The sequence below is a fragment of the Littorina saxatilis genome, linkage group LG1, assembly GCF_037325665.1.
Source record: "Littorina saxatilis isolate snail1 linkage group LG1, US_GU_Lsax_2.0, whole genome shotgun sequence".
In the NCBI taxonomy this organism is placed as follows: domain Eukaryota; kingdom Metazoa; phylum Mollusca; class Gastropoda; order Littorinimorpha; family Littorinidae; genus Littorina; species Littorina saxatilis.
In genome coordinates, this window is record NC_090245.1 from 49,744,191 (window position 1) to 49,755,054 (window position 10,864).

The following is a 10,864-nucleotide window of genomic DNA, read 5'->3' on the forward strand; positions in this document are numbered from 1 at the left end:
AGAGAAAAAAAGTCGAAAACACATGTATGTAAGTATCATAATCACATTTACAAAAAAGCTGACTTTAGAAAATCACATAAAAGAAACACAAGATCGAAACTGTAGACAACAGAGCATGAACTTTCCTCCAGAATTGATCAAGACAATGTGTTGTTTTACTCCAATCCCTTAAAATGTCAGGGCTTACTACCAATACCATAACCACATCAAATACAGTGGAGCAAGTTTAATAGCCTCATGATAATTTTTTAATTTCTTTGGTCAGTAATACCATTGTGCATTAAGATGCACATGTATGGTTAAGTTACTTCACATGCACACCACAGCTAATCCGAACCCATCCCACCATGGACACTTGAGATGAAAATCATGTTAAGATGAATGAAAATGATGTAGTCTGTTGAGATGAACACCCAGAGCCAAAATAGCAGACCTCATAACAACATTTGATTTAATTACGACTAGTCATTCAGTTCCTTGACCCACTTCCTTGACCCCAATCAACAAGCAGCATGCTGTTAATTTGCACTTAAAGTCAAGCTGCAACTTCACCTTCACTGGCCATTTTCTTTTCATTTGAAACAATTGTCAACAAAATATCCACAGCTCACAGTATGCAAACCTTTTTGCAGTTTTTGGTTGCCTCATCATAATTCTTCACAGTTCATATTCTCTGCAACTTAAATCACTAGTAAAGAAAACATAACAACAAAATGATGCTGCAGTTCATGTGGTACTGGTAGGAAGACCAAGATATACACAGCAAGAAAAACAGCAGTGGAGAAGCACCAGTACTGTTTCTGTAAGTCTGACATAAATGCACAGATGAAACAAAAGGGAAGTAAGTTAACAAAAGAAGCCAAAGGGCCTACTTCCAAAACAGGGGGTCTTCTTTGAATCTTGTTTGGCCACCACGCTGGTCAGGTCCATGTAGACGAGCGCCAGTGCGTCAAAGAAGGTGGAGTGAGGGGCCACCACCAGAATGGGGGCTTCCTTGGAAGTGACGCGCACCCCGCGAACAGTAATCCAGCTAAAGCCCCCCATAAAGAACACCCCTCGACACAGGAAAACTATCAGTGGCTGCAAACAACTAGAAGGAGACAGATGATGGCAGAATTAGATTTTATCATTCAGTGGAACCCCCCCTTTTAAAACAACCCAACCCAACCCCCCCCCCCCCCCCCCCCCCCCCCCCCCATGTAAGACTCCCTCCCTTTTAAGCACTGTTTTCGCACATTTTCTGTTCATAGCCTATGTATATTTACCCCAATTTTAAGACTGCCTCCTTTTTAAGACCTGATTTTCACAGACTTGTTGGCGGTTCCACTGTATATTATGCTTTGTTTTGTAAGATATAAAAAAAAAGCAAAGTAAGTGTACATGTATAGTACGGGCAGAAAAAGCAATAATTGCAGATCTACATATCTACTGATTGAGGTGAGCACATATCTTCATTAAACTTGTGAATATAAAAAGGCATTATTGATGGCATGAAGTGTACATGTTATGCATGATTGAACATTGATGATCGATGTAAGACAAAAGTTTTAACATGTTTTTCTTTAAATTTTGTTGTAAGTTAAAGTTATAACTACCACCTGCTAGTGCCATGCGTTATGTGTATCATTTCTTCTTTCAGCTCCATGAATGTTTTGTTGTTGTTATTAGTTTTATAACTCTGACAACACAAATGAACAATTTTCATTTGAAAGAAATATATAAAATGTGATGAACATCTAAAACATTCTAAGTATCCTGTCAACAATGTTAATGCACAGGTTACAATGGTAACGTGGCCACTAACCAACTATGATTACATGACCTCTGTATTGCTAACAGTTAATCTATGCCGTCCACCTTCGGTCAACTATACACAATAGCCTTCCTAGTATACATCTACATCCTAGTCCTACACAACTTCCTGGTTGGTAGTGGATGAGCTTATAGCTGTTGATTTCAATTTTCATTTACTTCCTTGTGGCACTAGCAATGAACACTATGAATAAAAATTACATAAAATTATCTGCATCCATCATTATTGAATGTTCCATGTCAATTGTCACTTAGATTCTAACTGAAAAATCTGTGTTCTTTTATTATTATCACTACATGTACCATTAATATTATTACACATGTTATAGATCTTTAGAAACTGAGCCAATAGATTTATTAAATAGCACTGGCCCTCAATGCAGAGATATCTAAGGTGCACAAAAACACTGCCGTTTTTCTTCTATCAGCAAGTGTTACTGTTCACTGTACCAATACTTTGAACAGTACATTGCATAAAATCATTAATTCCATGTTTTTGTTATCTTCAGTTACATGGACACGAAATAAGTTAAAAAACCAAGTGTGATCCTGTCAATATCAACAGCCCATTATATAATTTTAAAATTAAATTCCGAGGGACTTCCTTGAGCATCCTATTCATAATACACAGTAAAGTATCTAAACCTTTTTAGTGTTGTAAATGCAAAGCTCACAATTAATCCATTGGCATTTTGGACTTATTTTTGTATATATATGTCACTTATATCAAAGCAAATAATAATTCTTGTGAAATTAATTTGCAGATTCAGCCTCAAAATGAAGCATAATTAATCAATTTGGTATTTTGATCGAGGAAAATAGCAGCATCGTTGTCTCCCATTGCACGTAAGATTGACAATGACATAGTTGTCTCCCTTCTTACTCTTAGCTGGTTGCGCTGACGTTTTCCTTCTGAATCTCATTTAAATGAAACGCATCCATACAGTTCATTCCGTAACTTCAATGGTAATTAAAATGAATTGATATGCTTACAAGAGCCAGTTCTGCAAAATCAGATGCTTAGATTGCAGTAAAAAAATCGTCCCCGAATTTACAATGCTAAAGTTCAACGTAACAATCTTTTTTTAACTCTCAGTCTCGCCACCAACTTGATCATATTGCACGATCTTGGTTTTTTTAATTCTTTAAGCAAACTTTGACACAATGTTAAATTTGTTCAGAGCTTGGTCACTATTATCATTATCACTATCAAGTGTACAGTTAATCACTTTGCAATTCCTCTTGTCCCAATAAGCTCAGAACTAGAAAACACTGTGGCATGTACTATGTAGTCAAGAAATGTTCATAAATGTTCAAAAGTTTACTACTTTCTTCTGATCTTCATAGACTAGTGTGTGTGTGTGTGTGTGAATGTGTGTGTGTGTGTCTTACCATCTCCACCCTGTGAAAGGTTTGTCAGCTTCTTCAGGAGAGCGGCAGGCGACACCAATTGCTGCCAGCGGCCACACAAGCAGGAGAAGCAAGACCACCATTAAAAGACGTAATGGTGCTATTGTCACTGACATTATCGCAATCTGCAGACCAAAAAAGGTAATTATCATAGTGGAGAAGAATGACTGAAGACAGTCATCCAAAAAGCCAACAAAAACAAAACTTAAAGGCACAGTAAGCCTCCCGTAAACCATCACAGATACTGTCAGGCTTTTACACACAGTACAAACACCCTTCCATTTGAACGCTCACTAAACGGGAACATCCTAGGTGCCCTACGTAAAGAGCGAGCAATTTTTAAAGAATTAATTTTGCGCCGATTGCTCAGAGACAATCGGACCGTGGTGCGTTTTGGCGCTAGACCTAACTTTTAAAATCTAAATAATAAATTGACAGCTTGTAACACAAACATTCTTAAATCATAAAAGAATTCTTTTTTCATCAAGACAAGATCAGTACAATTCGAAGTTTTGAAAGTTTGAAAAAAGAAAAGCCCAGAAGCAGGGTCACACAAGGTCATGGTTCTTGTAGCAGACGACGGTTTATGACGTCGCCAGTTCCTCTGAACACTCAAAAGCCATCGCTAGAGTCCTTGTGAACCACAGCCGTTTGTTTCGTGCATAGTCAGAGGTACATAATAACGTGCTATTGCAGATAAGCTCACATCGAGTCGCATTCAAATGACTAACTGACGACTACATTGTGAAAAAGGGAAACTGGATCACATGGGTTCACGATGGCTCAGGGGTAAGATAAACCACGCAAAAATAAATTCTTTGAAAATTGCTCGCTCTTTACGTAGGGCACCCAGGATGTTCCCGTTTGGTGGGCGTTCAAATGGAAGGGTGTTTGTCCTGTGTGTAAAAGTCTGACAGTATCTGTGATGGTTTACGGGAGGCTTACTGTGTCTTTAATGAGTTAACTCATCCAGCACAGATATCCAACATACTTTATATATATATATATATATATATAATCAGGGATCGCGCTAGCTTTTTAAAAAACGCGTAAGTCATACGCAACGAAACGAAAAAAACGCGTCACGGACCAATATTTTTGCGTACTACGAAAACACATACAGACACAAACAAAACACGCACGAAAGACTTAAAGACACTCCTTACCTAAATACGGCAAGTTTTCCTGTCGAACTCCGCGCACGCCTGTCGAATAACACCCCTGCTGTCTCCAACCTTCGGGCCTTGCGAGTTTGTTTCCCGCTCTAATACGACTAGACACACTTTCCGCCTTTTGGAAGCACGAGATGGGAGAGCAGCTAATGTCTGTTTCATTATCCGACAAGACATTATCTGGTAAGTACCCTCGTTACGTTCGTTTGCGATACTTCGATGCAAAAAGAAACGGACTTTAGTTTTGACGCGCAGATTTCATGTGTGTCGTCACTTCTCGAGCCCTATAGTCAGTTTCAGGATCGGGTGATTATTAAGTCAGAGCAAAAGCGCTGCGTGAAGACAAGAAAAAGTTACAATATTTTTGCGTATGGCTTACGCGGCGCGGCGAAAAAAACGCGTCAGCGACTATTAAAATGCGTCAAATACGCAAAAATCGTGCGTAAACGCGATCCCTGTATAATATAGTTGGAATGCTTGCATGTGTGCTAAATAATTATTGTGCATGCCAATAGCAAACAATAATTAATCTATCTTAAATTGACATACCGACATATTTTAATTTTAATTGTTTTTTGTGTGTGTGAGTGTGTGCATGTGTGTGTTTTTGGGGATGGGAGGCTGGTAACTTACATCATTCTCATAGGCGTCTCATGATAAAACGATCTAATTCTAATCCTATTCCTGACCTGTCTGAATCACTGAATCATGTCTCTTTATACTGAATTACTGTCACTGTCAGTGACACTATCAGAAATGGTTTGAATCAAACACAACACACCCTTTCGACAGAAACAGCTAATGCGTAGCTTACAACATGCACTGTACTTATACATGTGGATTACGAGTACAATATATAGAGCGGATAGGTTTCAACTGCATCATGCATGCATCTCCACTTTCATAACATCGAACCTTGAGAATGTCCAATGTGCCAAGTTCCAGACGATGAACGAATGGATTCGGCACCTCTGGTTCGACCATGGACTGCTGACGCGGATGAACAATATGCCTCTTCATCTTCTCTTGTTTTCCATACGATTTATCTGAGCGACGTTGTGGTCCCCCTTGCCGATTCTTTGTCAGAGACAGTTGACTGCAGTGTTATTATTTTAGAACTTCCGCAGGACATGCGCAGTGGGCCGTTGTGCGGGATTATGGTTGGAAATGGTGCATGTTGGGATACGTTCATTGCCGAGCTGAAACACCCAAGATGGCAACCAAATTTCAGGCTTGACACAAGGTTTTCTTTTTAAGATTTGTTGCTTCTTGAACGATCCCGTGAACTCTCAACAATGGAAGCTGCTTCGGAAAAGTCTGGCCTTCAAGGCAGTGAGTTTATTGTGGCTGGCAAGTACCGTTTGGTCCGTAAAATCGGCAGCGGATCGTTCGGTGATATTTACCTCGGCATCAACATAACAAATGGAGAAGAGGTTGCTGTGAAGCTTGAATCAACAAAAGCCAGACACCCCCAGCTTTTGTATGAAAGCAAGCTGTACAAAATTCTTCAGGGTGGTGTTGGGATCCCACATATTCGCTATTTTGGGCAAGAAAAGAATTACAATGAGCTCGTCATGGATCTTCTTGGACCCAGCCTCGAAGATCTTTTCAACTTCTGCTCTCGGCGTTTCACCATGAAAACCGTGCTGATGCTTGCTGACCAGATGATCGGTCGTATAGAGTACGTCCACAACAAGAATTTCATACACAGGGACATTAAACCCGACAATTTCCTGATGGGAATTGGCAGGCACTGCAACAAAGTCTTTGTCATTGATTTCGGTTTGGCCAAAAAGTACAGAGACAGTCGCACTCGTACACACATCCCATACCGTGAGGACAAAAACCTCACAGGCACAGCCCGTTATGCCAGCATCAACGCTCATCTGGGTATTGAGCAGAGCCGTCGAGATGATATGGAGTCCCTGGGGTACGTCCTGATGTACTTCAACCGAGGCAGCCTTCCATGGCAGGGTCTAAAGGCCAACACGAAGAAGCAGAAATACGAGAAAATCAGCGAGAAGAAGATGTCAACGCCTGTGGAGGTGTTGTGCAAGGGCTTCCCAGCAGAATTCGCCATGTACCTCAACTACTGCCGAGGCCTGCGCTTCGAGGAAGCCCCCGACTACATGTATCTCCGGCAGCTCTTCCGCATTCTCTTCCGTACCCTCAACTACCAGTATGACTACACCTTCGACTGGACCATGCTGAAGCAGAAGGCGGCAGCCGTCGCCCAGTCCACCACCACCGCTGTCCCCACTGCAGGCCGTGGTTAACCACTGTCGCTTGTTCTGCCATCATCTGGCTGTGTGTCTGGGCCCGTCTTGATCACTCAGTGTCACTCTTTGTACATTTCACTCTTGATGATAACATTGTGCTGTAGTGAACATCATACATTTTATAACTGTACTGTAAGCTAGTAAATTGTGGAGGTTTACTTTCGGGAGAAAAAAGTGTACTAAAAAAGTAATTCACTCGTTGGTTCAAATTTTTTTAAGATGTGTGAGGTGGAATGAAAGAACTGCTGTAAAGTGTAAATGGGATCATATCTGTATATTTTGATGAAGTTGTACCACACAAACTAGAGGCGAGAATGAGTATTATCCAACATGTGTTTTGAATGCATTGACTGAATTATTGCATGTATAATTTCTTTTAACTGTTCAGGCCTGCCCAGTCTTTTAAATGTCTGTCTGTAGATGGCAGAGATAAGCAACTGATGTAACGATATACACGAAAGCCTGCAACCTATTGTAACTTTCCGTGTGAGCCATTCTGAAATTTCTGCATAAAACTGCTCTTTCTTTATTTTGATAAGGAAAATTACTTTTAGTGGGTTTAACCTAAACTCAGTTTTATGCATGTTGAACTGATAAAACTGACAGAATTTACATTATTATTGCTGTGTTGCTAATTTCCAAGCTGACAGCTGTTGCAAGGGAGAGAAATTTTTTTCGGTAGATGACCTTGATTTTGTTAGGGTCAACAAACGTGTACACCTCGTTGTACCTTCCGTCTCACTTGCAAGTTGCATTTACACAAAGAGTACATGGTTTTTTTTCTTTTACTTTAGTTAATAAAGAATTTACATTTTGAAGAAACTGACAGCTGATTTTGTCTTTGGATTTTGTTGGAGATTTTGTTTTGTCTGTCATATACTATTCAGTTATTGTTCAAAACAATGTAAAAATTAAGTAGGTTCCTGCAAATCAGCTCGGTTTCAATGATGGATATTTGTAGAAGCAGTTTAACACTTTCATTGACGAATTTTTGTTTTTCTTCTGTTCCCAGATTTTTGTGTTATTGATGACGCATTTGCATTTAAAATAAAAAAATAAAAAAAGCAGCTCTTGCTGCGAAGGTAACTTGAAGGATTTCTGATGAAAAGAAAGTTCAAATATTCAGCGTAAATTATTTGAATGGATAAAAAAAATGTAAGAGGGTGTTAAGTGTCTGGGTAAAAAAAACAATTGTTTGTACATAAATGATTCAGTCCATCTTGTTTGTATGAAAGCCATGAATGACCTTGCGTATGTGTGTTAATTGGTTTGTGTCAATTTTAATTTTGTGAAATGTATCTGGTACCTGCTGGCATTGTTGAGTTGTGTGTAGTTTTGTTTGCTGCAGCCTCTTTCTTTCATGTTTTCGGTCGTGGATAGCGTCCCTTTTTCCTTTCGTTGTATGTTAGGTCAAAGATAGCATAACATTTTTTTCTTCTAAAAACGGTGTGATTTGGTTTTGGCAACTGAGGTTGTGCTCCGACTGAAATTCTGTAAAGCCGTAAGAAAAACCTTTCTTGCAAGTTAGCAAACATCCTTTGCATGTCATATTTCCAATTTCTTTAAGTTTGCTACAAAAAAAAGTTTTGTCTGGCAGAAGTAGAAAAGTTTTAGTTAACATGGCTCCTACTCGTAGTAGTTGGATCGGCAACAAAAGGAGCAAATGCTTGCAAGTTACAATGACATGTATCTAAAAGTAGATCTTGTCCTTCACCGTTAACTCCATAACAATAAGAATGTATTTTGTTTTTTTGTAAAACTAATACAACTATGTACTCTGTTTACTACTCTGAAAAGAGCATTTGGTTTTGAAAGTTGCCTGCATTTTGATGTTAGTTTAGCATGATTATTTTCACCTTCTGTACAGTAGATAGGAACGTACTGTGACGTGTTAGCAAGGAGTACAAGAAAATGATATAAAGTAGCAGTTTAAAACTTCTTTTCCTCATTTGTTTGTTATTTATTTAGCTGATTTTTTTACCTTTTATTTTTCTCCTTATTTTGAAAAGTATAGCTAAATAATTGTATTTAGTGTAAATAATCTGTCTTGTACTTGTGAGTGTTTGTCTGGGGTTTCTTGATCCACAAAAATGTTGACCATGATTGTGCATACAGTTTTGAAATGAAATGATAAAGATTTGAAAAACGCTGTTGTCACATACATTTTGTCGTTTACTTTTGGACCAGTGTTAAATTACTATTGGATTTTCCCTTGCGAGAGAAATAATAGCTTATGTTGTTGATTTTGGTCTTGGTCTACAGCTGGGTGAAGTGGTTGGCTTTGGTCAGAGTCTTGTTCCTATGGCAACGATCTGTGATGCTCATGCCCTGGAGATTTGCTGGAGCATTTGGGGCTTTTTTTAATTTTTTTTTTTAATGATTGACACACAACAGCCCTCCTCTGTGTACATTTCTGTGTGCTTCTTGTCGGTTGTATGAAATTAAATGTCTGGAAGAAAGTTACTATGGGTGCTGTGTGGCTTAGGTATTGCGACAATCTGTGGTTTGTGTGGGTGTTGACTGTACTTAGAAAGAGAATAAGTGTGTGTTTGTACGTGTGTGTGCGACAAACCAAATCAAGTAAAAATATAACAAATTAATTGCACCTTTTTGGGCAATTCGATTGGTGGGCAGAGGTAAAGTGAAGAAATTGGACAATAGACTTTCCGCGTTATTCACTCAGTCATGGCCTGATTGCCCTTTCTTTGTAATGTGGATTCTGTGCCAGCCATACTGGTTTTTTTATAAAACAACTTTCATGTCTTCTTGCATAAATTTGGAGGCATTTTTATGTCCATCACCAATGAAACATTGCATTGGTCAGTCACAACCTATGTCATTAAAATTGGAACCTTTGTTTTGTAAAATTGTGATCTCATGACCGGTCAAAGGTTGAATTGCAAAACAATCCCATTGCCCAAAGAGGGATAATTAAGTTTAACCAGATTAACTCTGCCATAAAGACGTTGAAAACTTTCAGCTTAAACCTTGCAAACCAAAATATAACAAACAATACAAGCACTTTTCACTTTCAGTGCTCAGCAGGACATGAGTACACAAACACACATACAAACATGCACGTTTACTCGGAAATGTATGTTCATAGACACGCACACACTGGTAAACACGCATTGTGGAATCAGCAACATTTTTGCCCTGTCATGTAATTGGCAAAACCCTGCCCATTTCACAAACTCGGCAGCTTTTTGCTGAGAATGTGTAAAGGCTTCTGTAACCTACCAATTTCGCTAAATCGGCAGCCAGTCCATAGCTTTTTGTGTTAGTGAACCAAAACATTGAGTTTGCATTGCTTTAGCTCCCGATCATGATTTGTATGTTTTATGTCTAGCATAACTTTGAAACTGCACGAAAACTACACTTTTTGACATAACATCGATTAGTGCGATAGCTATCCATTCTAGAATATATAGCTGTATACACCTGGTGATACCCAAATCATTTTTAAACCGATAATTATTGGCTGCAGATTTCACGAAATGAACAAGTTGTGCTGACATAACATCGATTATTGCGATATCTATCCATTCTGGCATATATAGCTGTATACGCATGGTGATGCCCAAATCATTTTTGAATTTTTAAACCGATAATTGGCTGCCGATTTCACGAAATGAACAAGTTTTGGAAGCCTTTACGCATTTTTGGAAAATGCTGCCAATTTTGCGGAATGGGCAGTGGTTATCCAATTACTCGAAATGGGCAAATTCGTCAATTCTGTGAATTGGGCGCGACATATGCACACAGAGATATATGTTAACAGACACGCACATACACATGTATACACACAGGAATATATGTTTACACACACAAACACACACACACATTAACCAGTCAGTTTGATAACTTTTTCTAATACAGTAACATGTTCATGAAAAAACTGGAATTTTCAACGAGCGACATTGTGCAATTTTGTACGCTGACGCAAGACTAGGCATACATTGTGCCTAATTCACAGAATTGTCGAATCAGAATCAGCTACATTTTTGCCTCTTTCGCAAAATGTCGGCAGTGTTTTGCTGAAAATGCGTAAAGGATTCTAAAACTAGCCTATTGCGTTAAATTGGCAGCCAATTTGAGGTTTTAAAGTGCTCCAATGCCTTGGGTATCACCACATGTAGACCGGTGCTAGAGTGGATAGGTACTGCAATAATCGAGAAGTTATGGCAAAAC

The 10,864-nt window shown here is 38.9% G+C and overlaps 2 protein-coding genes across 3 annotated transcripts in view; one reads left to right on the forward strand and one right to left on the reverse strand.

The window, feature by feature from the left end:
• Positions 1-5,502, reverse strand: part of LOC138972877 (lysophosphatidylcholine acyltransferase 2-like) — a 37,556-nt gene extending 32,054 nt beyond the window's left edge. Inside the window, exons 1-3 of one of the 2 annotated variants that reach the window (XM_070345556.1) lie at positions 5,310-5,502; positions 3,205-3,347; positions 873-1,090 (exon numbers count right to left, since the gene is read on the reverse strand). In XM_070345556.1, the coding sequence (XP_070201657.1) occupies positions 873-1,090; positions 3,205-3,347; positions 5,310-5,414 (466 nt within the window). In that variant the 5' untranslated portion in view covers positions 5,415-5,502. The remainder of the gene's footprint in view (positions 1-872; positions 1,091-3,204; positions 3,348-5,309) is intronic. The other variant, XM_070345550.1, reaches the window with a different exon arrangement.
• Positions 5,503-5,563: 61 nt separating this feature from the next.
• Positions 5,564-9,136, forward strand: LOC138972923 (casein kinase I). Its single transcript, XM_070345591.1, has one exon. The coding sequence runs from the start codon at positions 5,690-5,692 to the stop codon at positions 6,668-6,670; it is 981 nt and encodes a 326-aa protein (XP_070201692.1). The 5' UTR covers positions 5,564-5,689; the 3' UTR covers positions 6,671-9,136.
• The last annotated feature ends 1,728 nt before the right edge of the window (positions 9,137-10,864 follow it).